Source organism: Cyrtonyx montezumae, unplaced genomic scaffold (genome assembly GCF_038088225.1).
Source record: "Cyrtonyx montezumae isolate F1298 unplaced genomic scaffold, pur_monq_1.0 scaffold_19, whole genome shotgun sequence".
Taxonomy (NCBI): domain Eukaryota; kingdom Metazoa; phylum Chordata; class Aves; order Galliformes; family Odontophoridae; genus Cyrtonyx; species Cyrtonyx montezumae.
This window is the reverse complement of record NW_027071925.1, coordinates 3,589,254-3,610,423: the sequence shown is the minus strand read 5'-3', so window position 1 is coordinate 3,610,423 and position 21,170 is coordinate 3,589,254. Positions and strand designations below refer to the sequence as shown.

General features: G+C 49.3%; 1 protein-coding gene across 1 annotated transcript in view; it reads right to left on the bottom strand.

Annotated features, from left to right (window-relative positions):
* The window catches only part of UBE2O (ubiquitin conjugating enzyme E2 O), a 48,372-nt gene that overhangs the window by 17,603 nt on the left and 9,599 nt on the right, over positions 1-21,170 (bottom strand). Inside the window, exons 2-5 of the mRNA XM_065735221.1 lie at positions 6,823-6,882; positions 2,750-2,860; positions 1,994-2,091; positions 483-546 (exon numbers count right to left, since the gene is read on the bottom strand). Coding sequence (XP_065591293.1) covers positions 483-546; positions 1,994-2,091; positions 2,750-2,860; positions 6,823-6,882 — 333 coding nt within the window. The remainder of the gene's footprint in view (positions 1-482; positions 547-1,993; positions 2,092-2,749; positions 2,861-6,822; positions 6,883-21,170) is intronic.

The following is a 21,170-nucleotide window of genomic DNA, read 5'->3' as shown; positions in this document are numbered from 1 at the left end:
GCAGAACATCTTCTACACAGTATGGCCTTTTCCAGAAGAGAGTGTTACATGTGAAAGTATTAAATGGAAGAAGAGCCTTTTCAAGCACATACAGTTGTAACGAGCAGTGATGTGCCTTGGCATCAGCCACCTGACTGAACACTGTGCAACTCGTTGGCAAAAAACACAGCGGGGTACACTAACTGTAATATCTGCTGAAAACCTGCTTGTTCATAATCATAGAGGTGGTTTGGGTTGGAAGGGATCTTTAAGATCATCTAGTTCCAACCCCTCTGCTATAGGAAGGGAAACCTTTAAGCTACATCTCGTTACACCTTACTTAAGAGAAGATCAAACTAACTGTTTTTCAGATGTAATGCATCACTTGAGTTTTAGCATCTATAAATAACTGTGGCCTTTGCCTTCCCCGCCTCTCTCTCCTATGCAAAAAGCTTACGAGTCACAGTTGACCCAATGGGCTCTCAGGAGAACCAGAAGCTCACCGAGTCACTGACGTGAGGACAGACGTCATACAGCTTGGCTCCATCTTCTGTGCTCATTGAACACCTGGAGAGCAGAAAAGAGACATGGTCACATTTCCAGAGCCAAACAGCATCAGATTAACTGCTGCTGCCTGAGTGGCTCTGCTCGTGTGCCCAGCAGCACACGGCTGCACTTTTATGGTCCAGAGCAGAACTGGCTACAGACAAATGCTAAGAAACACTGCTTGGTATTAAAATGCTCCATTCAGCAAGCAAAACATAAGAAAATTAATTACTATGTGAGGTACTGGACAAGATTTGTCTGCTGCAAAACTTTCATCTGTTATTCACACCACTGTTAGAAACTAAAGGCTAAACTAAAGTTTGGGTATGCTTGCTTCAGTCATAGCTTTATTTCCAGACTAAGTTCTGGTGGGATTTCAAATGATTCATTATGAAGATTTTAAAAACAGTTACCTCATTTGACACAGCTATGCATGAGTTGCTAACAGAAACCAAGCAAGGTTTTAAGTTCCACAGTAACTGCAGGCAGTGCAGATAGAGAAGTGCAGCTATTCTTCACTCCCAGTTTAACAGATGTGTAAGAGCCTTCCAGTCGGGTTAACCAACAGTTAAAACAATCAAGAAAATCACAGAAGCATCCACCAGCCGTCTTTTATAGCTTCTGCAATGCTCACTTATCTCAGAAACAGCTGAATGAAGATCTGTTCTCTTTTCCTTCTTTTTAATCATTACCATCCAATCTACACAGTAGATGGGATGTTTACCAGCTGCTATGCCCGCGTGTCTCTCATCCCTCCACTGGCTCCTTCCTTCCTTTGCACTGCTAAGACCAGACAGGCCCCAGTGACAGCACAGTAACACGTACCTTGAAGTCCTCTGAACTCTGACATGCACAGGGATCAGAACTCAAGTCATTTACTGGCTCTGCAGAGCTACACATTAAGGTAACAAGAAACCATTTCCAATGCTTCTGCTTCAATCTCTCTCTCTAGAGGAATGGCTTTAGATTATATCTTCATTAAAAACATGCTTAACACTGTTGCAAATAGCTGTAGATAAAGCAGTGCTGACTGTAACCACCTAAGTTCAGTCTTGGGCTGCTTTTTCATCATCAACAGAAAGCAGCAGCCTGCGAGCTTCCACATCTCTGCAGATGTTTTAAGGTAAGAATCCTCCCTCCCTGCCTGTCAGAGGAGGCACGCTCTCCTACTAAGAAGTCTGGAATTCATGATATGTCAAAACAACCATTTTTCCAGGGCAGAAGTGCAATTTTAAAAACCAACATATTTTAGTTCTGGAGGGCTGATCTGCTGGGACTGACAAAAATAACATCCTTCAGATAACGCATTTCCAGAGGGTGTTTTCAGATAAAGATGTACTCCACATCCAAGGATAAAGCAAGCAGATGACTTAACAGGAGCACATGAATGAGAAGCTCAGCCTGAGTCTAGTTCTCCTGAAACAGATGAGGATCATGAAAGCTGGGGCCATCTGACAGAAGGAAGTACCTGGCTCCATTGGAAAGCTTAAGGATGACCTGGTTCTTCAGATCATACACCTTGCCCAACCAGCAGTCGTAGGCTATGTAGTCACCATACATGAAGGGCTGTGAAGAAAACAGGAAACAAGCTTTATAAACGTCAGCCCTTGCACTGTGAAACACCAAGTAAATCCTCACACAACACAGAGAGGATAAAGACCTCAAAGGGGATTTCGTGTACAGACCTCACTGTAAGCCAGAAGTAAGGCACACTGAGGAGTTAGCTTGACAGTCAGAGGACAGTACAGATTCTCCATTTAAACAGCTCTGAATTTCTGTGGTTGATAAAACCTTATACCACTCAGCATCTGAAAATCCCCCACCCACACAAACAGGAGAACCAGGTGTGTTTCAGTTCAACAGAAAGATGCTCAACTCCCCTTAGCATTCTCGCTGCCCAAGCAGCAGTGATATTGCTGCAGCAGTGCCATGGGGCTGCCCCAACCAACCATGCTGTCACCTGAGAATCTCAATACAGAAGCTCTCACAATTTAGTGATAACTTTGCCTTCCAAGTCAGCCTGATCCCAGTAACGTGCTCAGAAACACAGAACAGATAGGGAGGAGATGCTGCATCTTCTCCCAAGGAGGATGCTTTAAAGTAAAACCAAGCTGCAGATGCATCTTGCACAGCACGGATGCTTCCTTTGCACAAGTTGCTTGGAACACAGCAGCACTCCTCCCATAAAGCCCAGGCTCCACTGTTGTTTTGGCTGCATTCTCACCCAGATATGTTGCAGGTCTTTGCTGTTGACAGGGTACAGGATGCAGTTGGTTCCTACCAGCTTCACGGCACACTCTATGTTGACATCAATTACTGTCCCACACTGGCTGTCCTGGAAACACAAAGGAGGAGAAGGGTTCAGAACCTAGAGGAGGCCCTGCACGCAGATGTACACACTCTGTGCCCAGCAATCTGTGAGTTCTCATGTAAAGCTTGATTGTGCAGGATGTTATAAGTGGTCTTCACCTGCTGCCATACTAAAAAAAACCCAGCACCCTTCAGATGTCAAGGCTTCACACCAGATAATTTACAGTTGATTCAATTATGCGGTGGTTGTCATTGCCTCTGTCACTTTTTAGCGAAGTTGTAATCCTTTTTGTCCCGAAGAAAACACCACATGCTGTCGGGAGCCTTCTGGGGATAGTTTGGCAATACGTGTGCTGCTTACACATATGGCAGAAGCCTGCAAGGACGGACTGCTAACCCAAACGCTGTCAGAAATGGCAGCTGCCCTGGCCCCTGACAGCTGGGACAATCCATACTCCTATTTATTAAAGCCCACAGTCCACCATAAAAGTGGACTGAGGGACAGTGTGACAAATGCCCTGCTATCAGCAACTTCAAGGCTGCCCTTATCTCAGACACGAAGGTCACTGCTCCAGCAGGACTTGAGCACAATGCTGGAAGGGCTTACACTTGGTGAGAGGTGGATTTGTTTGCTCAGTCCACTTATAAGCATGATGTTCTTTCGGCCACATCAAATATTTATTCAAGGCTCTCACCCTGAGTGGCCCTTCTGGAAGGTCACAAGTTTGCAGGTGCTCAGCTCATCCCACCTCCTGCTGGGGAGCCATGACACCCTGCAGCCCAGAATCCCTCCTGGGCAGATTGCTCAGCTCAGGTTGGCTGCAATTCCACCTTGCCTGCTGCAATCCCCTTCCTGGCATCACAGCAGCTCGTGTCCTGCAGGGTGCAGCTCCCAAGGCGATGAAGACAGCAGTGTTGTTGTGCCACGTCCTTACAAAGCTGTGCCAGCACCGCCAGCAGGGCTGGGAGAGCTGGGCTGGCACAGCTCAGGGTAGCAATGCTTCATCCCTTCCAGCTGCTCCACAGATCACTGTCACTTCTAGAGAGGCTTCCTTTGCTTCCCAGCTCTCTCAGCTACAGCCAATGGCTGCAAGCCTGGCATGGCCAGCAGCCCACACGGTGCCAGGAGGAGCCCTGCAGAGCCCTGCTGCCCACTCACACCCTTGCAGAGACCCAAGCAGGCTGTGGCAGAACCACACCTGAGTCAGGCAGCTGCTGCCAGCAAGGTTCTGGCCATGGGATGAGCAAGGCCTGCTCGTAAGTGGCACCTGACAAAGTACAACCCTCACCCTGACTCCAGCTTCTGCTATTTAAATACAGCCCACCCATCCTCTGCTCACACTTTGCTGTTTGGAGTTCGTTAAGTTTGTGCTATAGACTGCTTAGCTAGCAGCCAGAGAAACAGAAATCCCTCAAGCTGCTGCTCTTCTGGGGCCTAGTGTCTTCCCCACCTAAATCAGCTGAAACAACTAAACTTCCCATGGCAGTGACCCTCCTGCCACCAGCACCAAACAAATGCAACCAGTGCTATGTCAGCACCCCAGGCCGTGGTACCCCCAGAGCCCATCTGATGCAGTTGGGCACCATGCGGTCATGGGAAGGAGCACAGGGTTTAGTTCAGCTTGTGTCCCCTTCCAGCTGCTGAGTGCTTGAGTGAGAACACAGACTCACACACATCTGTTAAGAAAGCAGAAATGAGTGCTGCTGAGAAGCGACAGGAGCACTGGACCACAGCTTTCCTCTCTCATCTGCTGCTGAACTGCTGTTACGGGTTTGTTTACCTCACTGTCGCATGAAACATTGCCCCTGTGACACAGAGGCAGTGCTGTGTGCAGGGAAGTTCTGCTGAATCACTGCAAGGCTGCAGCAGTGCCCGGCAATGCGGTCCCAAAGCAAAAAGAGCTTCGTTCCCTGACCCATCAGGCTCCCATCTGAGAGCACAGCAGCTCAGCAAGCACAGGCTCCAGAACCCCCCGCCACGTACCTCCCATCCGACCCTTTCCCTCAATACTCCCTGCTAACAAGATCTCCACCCTCTAACTGCTCTATGTAAAGGGGCAGAAGCGCCCAGCACCCTTCAAAGCAACAATCCTGAGTGCCTGATAGATTACAGCCCTATTTCTGACCTTTTCCCCAACAAGCATCACCTGGAAAAAATGGAGTCTGCCACCATTCTGCATCCATCTGGATTAGACTCATGGGGGCCCAACTGTGTTCAGAGAAAATGACCTCATTTCATGCATTAGGCATTCCTTCCTCGCGCTCAGTGCGAGATGAGAAGCACTGAATTGGAGTCAGCTCTTCTCCTGAGGAACAGAGGACCTCGAGTCCTTCCCACCCAAGGTTACAAACAAGCCCCAGTATGCACACAGAGCAAGGTCCTCATTGTGCACGTGCCAGGCCAAGTGGCATGGGGCAGCCATCCTGCAGCCACCCACAGCTCTCCCATTGCAAACGTGGTAGTGATTTTTGCAGTGCGTCTGTCTGAAGGGCTTCATTGCTTTATTCACCATTGATATTTCAAATATACTTGAGATTAAGGTGAAGAATAGGTCATTTTTAGATAGGCCATGTTTACAAATAGAGGGGAGGAAGGAAATTGAGTTATGCACCCACTGTTGTATCGATAAAATGATGTTATCAACCACTAGCCCAAATGGTCAAGTAAAAGGCAGTGTCTAAACATGCAAACTGAAAAAAGGAGTGTGCAGAACAGCTGCTGGGACACACCAGCATTACCTAGTGACACGTGCAGCAAGCTGGAGAAGGCCATTTGTGCTTCAGCGAGCATGGGAATTGCAAACAAAAGCAGCGTATCCACATTTGCCAAGAAGACGACAGCTCAACGTGATTTTAAGCTTTCAGGGTGGTAACAAGCACTAGGAATCAGACACTTGAGAGATGGGACGCAGAAAACACCCTGCTTTGAGCAAGAGGATGCACACCAGCATCCAGCTGTGCCAGGTACAGCACTGTGAGCAGCTGGTATTTCCACTTGCCAGTGGTTCCTTTTTTTGCACTGAAATGTTTTCAGAGCTGCAGTTTTACTAAGATATGCTGAAATTTCTACTTCAAACAAGAATATCACTTCTTAAGGAAATGCTTTGTTTCAGCATTTTTCAAGCTACCCTTCAAGTTTTCCTCCTACCTTTTTCTTCTCTTTGGAACATTCTGTGCAAAAGGACTGGGTTGACTTTTTTTTCCTTAATGGACAAAAAAGGCTTTATTTCAAACACTCAGCTAGGTCAGAGGTTGCCCTTCTCCATGCATGCAGCTCACCATGTGGTGCAACCACAGCAACCAGCGCCTGTTTCAGCACCACATGGGCAGCCAACACTGCTGGGAGGAAGTCAAGAGAAGATGTGAGCATCCACCTGGCAGCCCATATGGCTCAGGGCTATAGGTTAGCTGTGAGCTTATTGTGACCAAGCTGCCAGCCCAGCTAAGCTCCTGAGGGATCCCATCTCATCAGATGATCAATAGTGGGTCAGTGTTCTCAGTATGCTCTAAAATAACCCAAATCTGCATGTCTCAGACACACAAATACTGTAAAGCTAGCACAGACTGACTAGGGCTTGAATAGTAAAGCATCAAGGTAATGATTACAGGCTGCTGATTAAGAGCCAGTTTGTTTTCTGCCAACCTAGCTGTGTCAGATGCTTCGGTGTGTGTCTTACTTCAGTAGTGCTCCCCACATCTCAGAGCAGCTTGACTTGAAACTGAAAGGACACCCGGGTGGGCAAGTTTGCCCTGTGAGCTGCCACTGCCAGGCCGCCTGCTCAGGAGACCTTTGCAGATACACAACAGCAGTGAGGCACAGCCTTATCAGCATCTCATTTCAAGGGATGCTGCTAGTTCTATTAGACATGCTAAAAATAGAGCACACTCAAATCAGTACTGTTCAGTTCCATTCAGGCAATTTGGCAAGTCTGAGAAATCCATGCAGCGGCGTTATGATCAAAAAGGGACACAGAAAAGAGCACTTACACTGGAGCTCATATGTCTGACCACGTCTCGAGGGACCACAGAGCGATCTTCAAGCTTCAGCTAAAGGGGAAAAAAGAAATAAAATGGATTTAGTGCTGGCATTTAACATGGAAAACAGAAATGCATAGCATCTCATCCTTCTGGACTGAAGATGTTTCCAGCGCTCCCACACATTGCTGGTAGGGGAGATATCACTGCGTGGACCCAACAATTCCTGGCCAGTTAACATGCCTGTGTCCTTCTGGCAGCGACCCTTCAGCGAGCTGCTTCACTCATCTGAAGTCTACTTGCAGGCTGCTTCATTAAGTGTTATTAATAGGCTTAAAACAGCAAAACCCAATTCCCATCTAACGCACGACAGAAATGCTGTATGAGGCATAATGCCCTCAGCATACTAATGGGGAGGCCACATGGCTGCTTGGTTAAGGTTTCCTCCTGCAGAACAGGGCCACTTCTCATCTGCATTTCAGTGCTCACGAGCATATTTGCATTGGTGCATTAATCTGAGCTCTGCAAACCCACAAACTACACAGCATGCATTTTGGGAAGCACCACATGAGCTGCGTATCAGGGACAGAGCCTCCCTCACATCTCACTTCCAGAACTCACCTCTCTGCTCCTGCTACGTGCACCACTTTTTTTCTGGTTGATCCCTGGCCCCAAACCTGCTGTGCTTTGTCAGCATTTCATCCTAGCCCACGTCCTGGCTTATAGCCTGCACTGCACAATTAAGACTAAAATCTATAATCTGAGGGCAGGATCTGGAATCAAACTGAAGCACCTGAGTATTTATTGCCTTCTTGTCTGTGTGTTCTGGTAAGGGAGGAAGCGAGGCAGCCAGCAAGGCTTTTAGGGCTGAGCTCCTGAGCCCCAGCTGCAGTGGTATGGGAAATCTGAAGCCTCCCACAGCCCAGCAGGGCATGGACAGACATCAGTTTTATAATGCTTTCTAAAACCATTTGCTGAAGGACTGTACAGAGAGCCCTTAACATCCAGAACCACAGTCACAGCAACAGTCGCATTCCCGTAACTGCACACCTGCGAGCAGCAGTTTGGGGGTTTGAACAGATTTCTCTTAATGCAAAGCTCAGTGTGTAATGACATCCTACACGCATCAGGGTGATGCCAGATTAAATCGATGCACCGCTCACCACTGAGGCACTCTGCTTTGTTCCGTACTGAACACCACCTGAATTACACAAGCTGACGTGGCCTGGCACTGCCAAGGTATACATCAGGCATCCCAAGTACACCAGGGAAGTCGTACAAGCATTCCCTTCCCAGTCACCCACACCTGAAGGACATAACCATGCAATTTCTTCCACAAGCAAAGCATCAAGCTTTCTCTGCAGGGGACCATGCTTCACCTGCTCTCTGGTGGCTCTGTTTTCAAAGGCAGCATGACTATTTTCAGCTCTGTGCACCAGACCCACCTGCCTCAGTTGCTAGGATAAGCAAGCCAAGGAGCAGGCAGAACACCAGCTCAGAAATAAATACTTTGCAGGTTTGTTATCACACAAAGACCATTAAAATAAACCCAACCAGAGCGGCTGTTTCTGAATACACAACAGTGCAGTCACTCTTCCCCTCTGATGTTACCCTTGCGGTGTGATCATCATCCACTGGAGGGTGGCCCCTCACTCAGCAGCCAGGGAGCTCAGATACACACTTTTAAAATAGGGACTTACAGCACAGCTGCTCTACCTGCCTCCATGAAAGTCACTATTAACACAGCTCAAGTTTTCTGCTCTAGCCACGTGCCTTGCTAATAGCCCCAGGAACAAGAGCTCTCAGCTCCCACTCAGCATCCTTCGTGCACCTCCAACACCTCACATTCCACGGATGTTCTGCTTGCGTTGCCCTCTCACCTCTCTTTATTTTTTATTTTTTGTTAAATTCACATTTACTTGCATTCAAAAAGCCAGAGATGCTCATAACAACATCCACACTTCACCCAGGCAGAAGGGGATGGCCAGCACGCACATAACCAGGTCCATGGGTTAAGCACCACTACAGGACAAGCAGCTGAAGGAGGCACAACAGTTCTGGCACCCAACTGCTGCCCCAGGTACTCAGCACTGAAGCAGTGTCCAAGCTCAGGGTAGAACACCACCAAAGCAGGAACACCCGGGCTGCCCCACCAGCGCTGACAATGCTCTGTACTGCGTACATCAGGGGTGGTACCGAGCGTTGGGGTTTTTGCTTAGGGAGCAAGCACCAATGTGATTACATTTCCACTCATCAGCTGAATACTCTCACTTGATGGGAAGCTGAGCAGCTGCTGTGCCCTGAAACTGGGGAGACTGGGAGACTGGAAAGAGCATTGCATCATTAAGCTGCAGTAGCTTTTGTTCAGCCTTATGATTTCTTACATCAGCCATCAGCACACCCTTCCCAGTCACTGCCTGCTGCTCTCACACACACCAGCCTGCAGCTCAGGGGCTCCTTACCACACTCAGAGGACTTCTTTTCTCCGTGCACTGTGCAGATCAAGCCGTGTTGGGGAGCTGTGCAGCACAGTGCGGGCACTGGGATGGCCAGGACCTCCATCACTGCGATCCACCCCAGCCCAAGGCAGACTGTGTCACAGGTCCATGCCTTCAATATGCAGTGACACAAAGGTTTGAGAGCACAGGTCCCATCTGAGTGAGCCATGGTGATGCAACTGCATTTCTGCTCAGCTCCCAGTGCTGCCCAGCTCAGCCTGGCTGTGAGGATGACACCTGATCCAGCACAGCTCTTGCCAACAGCAAGTTAAGCTGAGTTCACAGTGCGTCACTGCTGTCTCACACAGCTGCAATGTCTGCCCAGTGAAAAATCAAACCTGGGAAAGGAGCTGGTGTGATCCCACAGCCCCTACATCCAACACAGTCCCAGCTCCTTTTCCAGACACTTTCCACAGGTTTAAAACTCTACAAAATAAGAACTCTGGGAATGAACACAAGCACAAAGGAGAAAAAGCAGCAGACACCCACTCTCTCTTTTGATAACTGCGTATAACTAACAGATATGAATGTACAACTGCTGGAGGTGAAGCCTCTGAAGCTGGCTGTGCTGCCATGTGATGGATGAGCTCCCCCAGCAGTGACCCACCAGCAGCCACACGGGCACTGTGCAGTGTGGAAGTGCTTCCAGTTGAGTGAAGCAGAGCTGGGGAGCAGCAGCAGCAGCCTGGCTTCCAGTCCGTGACCATCACAGACCTGCGGTTCCTTCTTGGCTGTTTCTCCATCTTTCACATCCCAGCACTCTCCTCACCTGGCTTGTGTAACTGTTCTCACTTAAGTCATTTGCACACACTCCTGCTGAATTTGCAAATAAAGATACAGAAAGCATTACTTGCAATTTTATAAAGCCTGTCCTGTGATAGGACAGTCAGCTCTCAGCAGGAGAAGAAAGGGCGATGGGAAAGAAGTACCTCCCAGATCCATCACTGCCCTAAGATCTCCTTGTTAGCTAGGCTGAGATGTTATACATGGAACACATCACTTTTGTTTTCAGCCTTAATTTTTATTTTATTTTAAACCCTCGGACTGCACACCCAAGTTCTCTTCAGCTAGAACAACAGCACGGCAATCAACACAAGATGTTCATTTAAATACAAATGAGGTATCCAAAATAGCAAGTCAGCTGTCCAAAGGCAGCACAGACTCACCGAGTTAAATGACAAAAGGTTCAGCATTTCAAAGATCCCAAAGATCTGAAGACTAGATGTTTTAAAGAGAGTTTCAGCATCAACACTTCACCAGCAGCACCAAATACAACCCTTAGAAAAACGTGCCCTACATACAGAGTTCACCTCTCTTGAAAGACATTTCTATTACATCGATCATACTGCGTTGCACATGAGCTGTCTAGATAGCAGGAGGAGAGAAGAAAGAAGGCAGGAGGAGAATCCTGCAGAAGATGAGCCTTGGTTTACTCTGAGTCGAAGCAGCTGCAGGCTCCCAGCCAGGAGTGGCTCTGGGGAAGGAAGGAGAGGAAAGAGAAGAATAAAGACTACTGAAAATTCTGGTTTCTGAGGACCAAAGCTGTGCTACCTCCAAGAGCAGAAGAACTATGGAATAGAAAGCAGAGGGTCTAACAACCTTTGTGGGATGAGGCTGAATGACAGCGAGAGCAAAGCTGTGCTGACTGGTGAAGTTCTGCCCTGGCAAACCTACCCAGGAGTGTGTGCAGCCCGTGGCTCTCCCAGGCAGAAGCTCAGAGGACAGCAGCAGAAAACAGTTAGTTAGAAATTGTACCAAGAGATTAAAAAAACATTCAGCATGGCCTTACTGAATTAACTCTGAGAACCCATGAGTGCATCAATCAGAACACACAGTTCCCCTCTGGACTGCTCAGATGGGGAAGGGCAGTGAACAGGACTCTCATTTCCCACACATCACAGCAGCCTGGTGGTGAGGCTGTTCTGGGCAGTGCAAACACTGCTCTGCAGGAGGTCAGAAAGATGATGAGCTCCAGGCGCAGAAAGATGGTTGCTAAAATTCTCCCTAAATCTGAAAGAAATGCTTTAAAGGACTTCACAGAACCTAAGATGGCATCAGTACTGCTCCAGCACTGCCTGCAGATTGCTCGTGTTACAACTCCTGCTCATGACACCAGGACTGTGCCAACCCTCAGGCACTCAGCACAACGTGGGATGCACTGCCCACCCCTCCTTAAGCAGCACCAGCCACCAGCAAACCTTGGGTTTAACCTTATTGTGACCAGCACGTGTGTTCGAAGCAGCAGAAGGCAGCACCCGAGGGCAGCCCAGCAGGACAATCTCACAGCCAGCAGCAGAGAAATATGGCTAAATATATAAATGATAAAATCTTTGATGCAGCAAAAGTTCAGTTTAATTATAACGTGGGTAAATGTGGTGCTCAGAGCAGAGGAATCTGGCTTCACAATAAATCTTTCTCAGCAAAAATAAATCTTTTACTTGGATTTCCCTCATCCTAGAATGTCAGATGCTATTTATTGTACCAGCAACAAATCATTGCTGTAGCTCTGCAAACGTCCATGACATTTTGGAAAGCACTGCAAGACACTCCCTGGCCCTGATGAGCTCATGGATCCAAAAAGGAAGGCCAAGTATTGGGCAGGAACTAAGGGAAGGAAGATGAGAAGGCAGGAGGGGTATCAGGCTGCTGTTGGATGGGACAGGAGGAGGGCTGGAAGCATCTCCCAGCAGAGGGAGCATGGCACCAGCAGAAGTGGTTGTGAGGACAGGTGGGCACTGACCTGAGCTGCACAGAGCCACTGCTCCTCTGCTTTGCTTGGATAATAAATCACTTTGGAACGGGCAGCAGTGCATTCAGCTCGTCAGCATCCCCACACCTCTGTCCCACCTGCAGAAGCCTAGCACTGTCACTCATCACAGAAGGGATGAGGCAATGGGAAATCCAGCTGTGGGAGCTGAACGAGGGGTAAAGCAGCCAAGGCAAAAAGCCTTACAAAATGGCTCAAAAGGTCCAGAAGAGAACCCAGGAAGAGCACAGTAACAGTGCTTAGCATAAAGAGATGGAAGGTTACGTTTAAAAAGACATGGCTAGGACTACAGCACATGGAAAGATCTCCTAAGAGAAGATGCACTGAATAGCTTAGGCCAGCTGCAGCTGGATGAGGAACCTTCCAAAGATGTCCCCAGCCACAGGATTTCATCTCAGCACAGGATTTCTCTTCCCAGCAACAGCAAATGATAAGAGATACAGTGATCCTTCCCCCGCACTGCCAGCCCTGCTTCCCACTCCCAGCCTTTGGGGCAGCTGTCCCTAACATGCAGCCCAGGCAGCCCACCAACCCATTCCCCTCCGAGCAGTGATCCTCACAGCCCCCACCCACTGCCTTGCAGTAAGATGGCTGATTAAAAACAGCCCTTCTCCTAGCACCTCTGCCCAGGAATCTGAGAAAAGCTTGATAAAGAGCAGAGATCCAGCACCAGATGGCACTGTTACCTGAGAAAACCCACACGAGGCTGCAGTTAGACACACAGGAGATGCTGGCTGGAAGCAGACAGCACTGTGCCTATACAGCAGCCAACACCTCTCACAGATGGGGCTCATCCCTCCCCCAGAGCTCATGTGAAGCAGGGTGGAACTGTAGTGCCCTGCAATGGGCAGGCAGCACTGCCCTGTGCACGCACGCTGATCCCACTGAGGGATGCCTGGTTCAACAATGCGAACCTCAGTAAGTGCCCGCAAGCAGAGGTTGTGCTGAGTTGGTCCTTAGGGTCTAACTCTGGACATCCTGCCACAAGTGGGTCTAAAGAACAAAATGCTTGTGGGAAAAGCCACCCCAAAGGAGAAGTTGCTTTGGGTGCTCTCTAACACCAAGGAGCACGCTGCAGCCAGCAGCCTGATTTCTGGGAACCCAGCAGCCACGTGGATTGAGCTGTGCTCCTCCTGTGCAACAAGAGCACCCAGCAGCTCTCTAATTTACCTGAAGCAAAAGGATTCCTCAAATTGTTGTCTCAGGATGGAAATGGTTTTACCACGCAACAGGTCCTTCATTGCTGGGCTGTAGGAATCAGTCACTGACCACTGGGAGAAATGGGGCGCACAGCCCCTCTCCTCACAGTCAGGTCAGCCACGCACATGGGGGGCTCAGTGCTAGCCCTCTGCAAATATCTGCCTTGCAAAAGCTGCCAGGGAACAACAAGAGGGAGACGTAGCAACAGAAAATCACCGTGCCTGCTTTCCAGCTGCTTAGCTCATACACCGCTGCTGTGAATACAAACCAGCCATTTAAATTAGCTTCTAATTGTTCACAATTATACCGAGACGGCGTGACCTGCAAACAGCTTTGAGGCAACAGGCAAGCAGGGAGGAACAGCTCAAGGTGCCTTAACATGATTCACAGATTCGTGCTTTGCAAGCCTCAGCCTGCCTGACAGCCCCCCAGCACGTGCTCTGTGGGCACTGCTACTCCTTCCTGCAATGCCACAAGCTGAAACGCTCATCTGGCTCGTAAGGAACCCTGGCAATTTTACTGAACTTAAGTGGGATTATTTCATGGAGTACACAGCCTCATAGATCAGACAAAACCAGGCTGAAAACCCACGTATAAATAGCTCGAGCTGGAAGCACAGCAGTGCTGTGTCATGGCACGTTCTTGAGCAGCCCTGGGCAGCAAGCACAAGGAGCTGAGCTATTTCTCCTGCCCTGCAATGGGAGCACACCTTCAGACAGGCACAAAGGCTCATCTCACCCCCAGTGCTCCAGCACAGAGCAAAGGCAAGCAGTGACTGAGGGTGTGCAGCAGCTAACACTGGCTGCATGCCATAGAGAGTGCTCTGCAATGGCTTTCTGTTATCTAACAACGCCTTTTGAGCCACATGTATTCACTGTCAAGTCAGGTATCATTAAAAAAACCAAAAACAATTGAAAGCCTTTACAACCAGCTCATGCAAAGCCTGGAATGCTACAGAGAGCCCACCCCGAATTGAGTGCCAGCATGGGCACCCCAGCAGCATTCATCCCTGACAAACAGCAAAGCCACTCCCCCGGCTCACACTGCAGATGAGTGTGTGTGAATGCTGCTGGGACAATGCAGCACAATTGCATCATTGCCCCAAAAAACCCCTCAGCTGCATTTTCTATTCACTGATGGAGTTCCAGTTATGCCTCCCATACAGAAGTGCTGTACTGGCCGTTACAAAAAGGGATGGACCCTACTGAATCCACACGACGAGCTCTGGGAGCTCTGATTTCACAATGGAGTTTCTGCCACCCGTCCTCGCACTGTCACACAGCTTTTTGTTCAAGAGGGCAATCGGCCTCCAGCAGAACAGCTGAGGGAGACGAACACATCTCCAGCCAGAGCAGGCTGAGCTCAGCGTAAGCGCACCCTGTAACACAACAGCAAGCACATCCCAAATCCTGCAGTAATGCTGAGAAAACCCCCCAGGGAACGGTGGCAGCAATGACGCAATGGGGACAGAGCAGTGAGAGCCTTCCAGAGCCACATTTGATGTGATAACAATTGAAGATGACCAATCAGGGGATCTCTGCTTGCCCCATCCCTCTGCTGAGCGAGCAGGAAGCACTGCTGTGTGGCTCTGAGCAGTCACCGAACCGCTGCTGGACGTGACACAGAAGCCAGAGGTTCTGACTGTTTCTTTTCCTTACTGATGTGCACTGAATGTCCATTCTAAACCTGCTGAAGGTGAATTAAGTGTCCCCCTGTACGTGGATTTTATGGGTAAAATCTTTCAGGCCCGCAGTAGTCCTTGCCAGCCTGGTGTCCTCCGGATGTAGAACATGGACAACAGAAAGCTGCTTGCAGGACCAAGGTGGCCAGACCCAGCTCAGGCTCCAAAGGGCCCACAAGCTGTCAGGGCCATGAGGCAGCTCTGGGCCAAGCAGGAAACCTGTCCTTAATGAGAGAAGGAGTTCCCTAAGCAGCATGCCACCACGCCTTCATTGGGATCTTCACTAAAAGATCTTAAGAGGAAAAAGCAAGGAGGGGCTAAGTGTTAACAGAATTCAGCATGGAGTTATCCTTCTACAAATGTCCAAGACAGTACACAGCAGGTAACATCTCCTGGAAGCATCTGTAAGACCTCTCAGTGCAGAGCTGGTTACAAAGGATGCTCAGATAGCACCGTAATGCATCACCTTTGACTCAACAGCTCTGACAAATACTGTGCACTTACGAAACGTCCTTGCTCTCCTCCATCCAGCACTCCTTTGGCTCATTGCTCAGGCTGAGCCTGGGACAAGCTGACAGCGTTCATTTGAAACACCATCACCACCTCTGGGGTCTCTCCCAGGTGCAGCTCACCAGCTGTGAGCAGCTCTGCTGAGGAACAAGGGCTCACTCCAGACAGCATGAGCAATAGGCAGTAAGAGCCTGCTTGCCTGAAGTCAGCAGATCTGCCTCCAAACACAGAGAGAGGTTGTTTATGGTTTTTTTCCCCTTTCTTTAATAAGAAAAGCATTCACCCTTCAAAGCAGAAAGGCACTGCTACCAGCACAGACGTGAAACTCCGTACCTGTGCTAATGGCCTCTTGGGGATGTCACCACTGGGTGGGAGAAGTGCTGAAGAGGAATGATGGAGCTCATCAGTCCCAAAGGCACTGACCCCTGTCCCGGCAGTGGCAGGGCTCCAAGCGGATGCTCTGTACATCTGGCTGCCTTCACATCTACACACCCAATAAAAACAGTCTGGAGAACGACTAATCAATGGCCACCGTCTGCAAAATACATTTTACCTTCTTAAACCAAGTCAGTTATCCTTGACAGGGAGCCCCATATTTCCTGGAACTGTAATTCATTCCGTGTCTACTTCCTACAATGACTTTTTTTATGAGGATATATCACTGTGACCACATACAGGGAGGAAGCAAGCGTTTTGCTTTAGCACCAGGCTGTTATGGGCCATACACGTAACGTGCTCCTCACTTTAACGACTTTGGTTATCACAGAGGGCTTCCAGCCCATCACAACCCCAATGAAACACTGAGCCATAAACACAGCGAGAGGTCTGCAAAACACCCTTGAGGTGATTTAGAAAGCTGTGCTGTGAGAACTGGAGAGGTGCTCTGTTCTTTCCTCTTCTCAAAGCCCAGGTTAGCTGGCCTCTGCCTGAATGCCATGGGGAGAGCAGTCCTGGAAGCCCAGCAAAGATGAGCAAAGCTGGCTGTAGACTGCAGGGGCACCCAGGGGCCATGTGGCACGGGGACAGCTGAGCCTTAGGCTGCTGTGTAAGGGCTGTTGTTCCTAATGAGAAATAGAAGCTACGTACCCTCTCAAAACCAGCCCTACTCCCTGACTGCTGCTGTATGTCAGTCAGATGCAGCAGGATCCTGACGAGGCCGTGCAATAGCCCAGACCAAGTCAGCCCAGCCTCCAGCAGGACGCTCCCATGCTCATGACAGTGCCTTTTCCCAGAACCCAGCTTTGCGGGCTGCACATACCCAAGGGTGAGGCTCCATCAGCCTCATCATCATCAGCTGCCACTGGGGTGGCACGTGGAAGCCAGGAAGGAACCTGTGCATCGTTATACAGGGGACAGTAAGTCAGAACAAAGCATTTCACCTGCAGGTAAATGCTGTGATGTAAAACTGAGGATACCATCAAGATTAAGAAGCGTGTCAAGCATACAAAGAAGGCAGCAAAAAAGACTTTTTTTTCCTTGCCTTGAATATGAAATGACATGCTTTGTTCTTACTAGAAAACTTAAAAAAGTAAAAACAAAAAAGCTAACAGTACCTGATGCAGCAGAAAGTCACAGTGAGAGCCCCTCAGCCGTGAACATCTGCGTAACACACTGCCAGCCCTGCACGGCTGGCAGGCACTCCTTATCCATGTCAGGTTGTGTCAGTACTGACTCCTTCCTCCTCTACCCTTGGCCCCGGGCACTGAAAACGCAGATCTGGACAGAGGGCACACGTGTCAGGGTGCCGGCCCCACCACAGCCTTCAGGACCACGTGCCACGGCATTCAGCAGGGCTGATGCTGCTGCTTAATGAGGTTTGCTTAATGAGTCACATCAAACAGCGCGTATGTAAGAACAGGTTTCTCATCAGCATGAGGACCTTGCTGGATTATCTAGGTGAAACGGTGCCTTACAATGAAGTCTCTTTTTCATTTTACATACTTAACTCTGACCTACATTCTTTGGCTCGAGGGAGGCCCATCTCCAGAGGGAATGCTGGCTGCTCAGCCCCAGCACTTTGGCAGGGATGGATGGAGCAGCCTCGTGTCTCCCCAGATCCAGCACAGCATGCTGAAGCTCCAAGTGAGAGCACAGAGAACCACTGGGTGCAGGCAGAGCTGCATCCCAACCCCAGTCCACCAGCAGTGATGTGCAGAGCCCGAGGAGCCCAGCCAGCTGCTTTGTTGTGCAATGTAAAGCTGCAATCAGATTTGAGGAAGGCAAAGCCAGGTGGTTTTGGGACAGGACAACAGCTCCAGCCCTAAGCTGCCAGGGCTGTAGTTAGGGCTGCATGCTGAGGAGAGCAAGGAAAGGCTGAGAGAGAGAACAGCATGGCCTACACTGCCAAAGCCTTTGGGAAAAACCCATGTGATTAACACATCCATCTCATCAGGGTTTCAGGTTGACTTCTTCAATCCTGTATCAGTGTCAGAGATGCAACAAAAAGGGTTTTCTGTTCGTTTTGCTTTTGGGTTTGTAAAAACAAATTCAACTCATTTTTTTTCCGCCTTTTCCATCACCAATGATGAATCATAGGACAGCTGAGGGGACTTAATGGGTCACCAAGCTCCAACCTCTGCTGTGGGCTGTGTGCCCCCAGCTCAAGCTGCCCAGTGCCCATCTACAGCCCCAGGCACCTCCAGGGATGGGGCAAAGGATCTCCTCCTCACATCGAACCTAAATCTTCATTCTTTTAGTTTAAAGCCATTCCTCCTTGTCCCGTTGCTATCAGACCATGTAAATGAAGATCCCTTGTAAACCAAATGCTGTTTTGTTGATACATGATGCAGAACAGGATACAGCCACACAGCTCAACAACACCAATGGGTGAAAATAACTGTGCTGGTCTGCAGTGTTATATAGCGTGCACACAGTGTGCTACCACGAAACAGCAAGGATTGAGTTGCACAGAAATAGGTCTGAGATGGAAACAAACACTAGTTCAGTGGGGGTGCAGCAAGAATGGCACAAATGGGAAAAAAACAATCCTAATATTTTCCCTTTCGCTCACAGCATCACAAACGGGAGTACAGGGAGATCAGGACTGAAGTTCCCTCGAGCTGGAAGGAAGCAAGCACACCTTCTCTTTGCCCTGGTACCAGCTCCTTTCTTCCAGAAACACAGTGGCTCTCCTAAAGCCATGGCTGCTGGGGACAAGGTGGGTCCCCAAGGGAAGAGCCCTCAGCTGAGGTCCCCTCCCATGGAGAGCACCCACTGCCCATCAGTGGCCAAACTGAGGGTTCAGCTCTGCCAGCCCCAAGGGCTGCTGAGTACACCTGCTGTAAACTCATCTCTCTACTGCTACGTTCACACCTTCATGACCCACCTCTGTACAGGTTGCGCTGATGGATGTCTCTACTGCAGTGCTGCAATAACCAGCTGCCTGTGGGTTGGCCAGATGACAGCTAAACAGTTCTCCTGTCTGAAATCTGCGCTTTCAACCCATGAAAGAATGGCAAACTCTGCTTTCCTGGGTGGGATTTTAAGGAAACCGATGTCTGCAGCCCTCAAACAGAGCCTGCAGCTGAATCCTTACCAGATCCATGTCCCTCTCTGAAAGCACAGACACGTTTCAGCCCCAAATCCAGAGTTCCTCCTAGCTTCCAGGCCACTCCACAAAGCTAGGCTGAGATGGGAACTTGCAGCAGTCATTACATGGTGGTGTGGCACACATTGGCCACTGGTGCCTGGATTTCCTGCCCCAGTCAGGAACCCAGAACCTTGGTGTGATGCAATGCCACACCTACAGCACTGTGCAGGAGTCAGCACTGCTTCTCCTCGACAGTCACAAACAGAGCACGACTTGGGAGCATCTTCACAAGTGACACGGGCTTTGAATACAGAGAGATTTTTTTTACCAGCCCCTTCCTAGCCCACCTAACAAAGCAGAAACATGCATCGAGTAAGGAAATGAAAGAGCACAGTCTCCTAAAAACAATTTGCTGATGTGGGTGGGAGGAAAACAATCCACAGCTCTGTGTGACACCTCAACAACTGCTGCTTTGTGAATGGAGCACCAAAAAGCCCCCACCCCTGCAACAGCAGCTCCTTATGCTGGTGGGGGGGATTTCACCACCACTCAGGGCCTGGGTTCCAATTGCAGACCGCCTCTCGTCACTTGTGATTAAAAGCTCTTCCCTCTCCTGGTCTCTAAAGTAGATTTTCCATTTAAAATCACAGCCTAGCTGACCATGACAAGCACCTCCTATTCTTGCAAGCCTAAAACAAACTCCAAAGCAATGTTTAGATGAGGTGAAGGCAGAAGCAGCAGTATTCAGCTACACACAAACACCACTAACCTTGTGGTGCTCCTACCGGGGCCTTATTTTCACATGGGAATGCAGATAACCCTAACTATTGCACTTCCAGTGCCCTTCTAGCTCACATACCAGTGCCACTTATTATTGGGAAGACCTAAAAACAAAGCTCAGCGTCAGCCCCCAGCAGCACTCCCAGGCTGGCAGGTTGTATTTCATTAATTAGGCATTTTGAAAGCATCCAAGGATTTTTTCTGATGAAACTGGGGAAAAAAAAAAGGGGGGGAGGGGGGCTGAGCAGATGTCTACCAGCTAGGGAGGCAAAGCAGCAGTACGTCTGCCACTGTCAATGCAGGGCAGTGACTGCTGCCTTAGGAGCCAGCAGAGTGCTGCTCTCCTGAGTAACTTAACTCAAAGGAAATTAAAATACAAAGATAATGGATGTGAGGATAAATGGAAGGGCACCAGAGTCGACAGTGTGGGGAGAAAGGAGTACCTAATCACAGGGTGTGTGCACTTAAGAGCCTCTGAAGCAGCAAACTGGGATGAAAACAAAGGAAAGGGCTATGAAAAAACAAACAAACTTCAGTCTGCAGTAGCAGCAACAAACCTGATGTTACAGCACAGCAGGAACCAGCTGAGGCAGGACCCAAGGACCTAAGAACCCTTTCCTACCAAGCTCAATAGCACATACAGGATGGACAGTGATGCTATGGACATCATCCCGTGTCTACACCTTCATCTTCGTTCCAAGCCCTCATTTAAGCACTGCCAGCAGTGCAGACCACAGGCAGTCACCCTGTGCTGACCTGGAAAGGAGCTAAGTTAGCAACATAACTGGGAACAAATTACAGTCTGCAAGGATCCCTTTGACCGCTCTCCAGTACAAGTGGTATGGACTCTCACTTCACTGCCACCATCACATCCAAGTGGCTCTTTCAGCACCAAGGAGATGCAAATGCTGATGCACAGCAGGCTTCAAAGACTTCACATATGCCTTTACAAAAGGCCTGGCTAGCTCAAATGGGGCAGTCACAAAGATCTGACTTCTGGAAGGAACTCTCCCCACCCCACATTTACCCTTAGCTGCATGAGGGCAGCACTCAGAAGCAGCACCGGCAGCAGAGCAGAACCTGCCACCTCTCCAGGCCATCTTTTCAGTCGCTCGAGGACTCCTCATCATAGTGCTCTAACAGCAAACACTTCTCAATGCCAGATTAGAAGAGATTAAGATAAACTTGAATTAAACTGCCTCGAGTGAAAGTTCAGGCTCACATCAGTCACCACAGGCAGCAAAGCACCCAGCTGTAACTGCAGAGGCAAGTGGGAGGTGCAGCAGCTCACCCCATAGGCTATGGCCAAAGAGGTTAAATACACCTTGTCAAACCCAACACTGGGCTGGCCAGCAGTTTCCAGTCACAGTGAGAGAAAAAAACATCTGTTTTTGC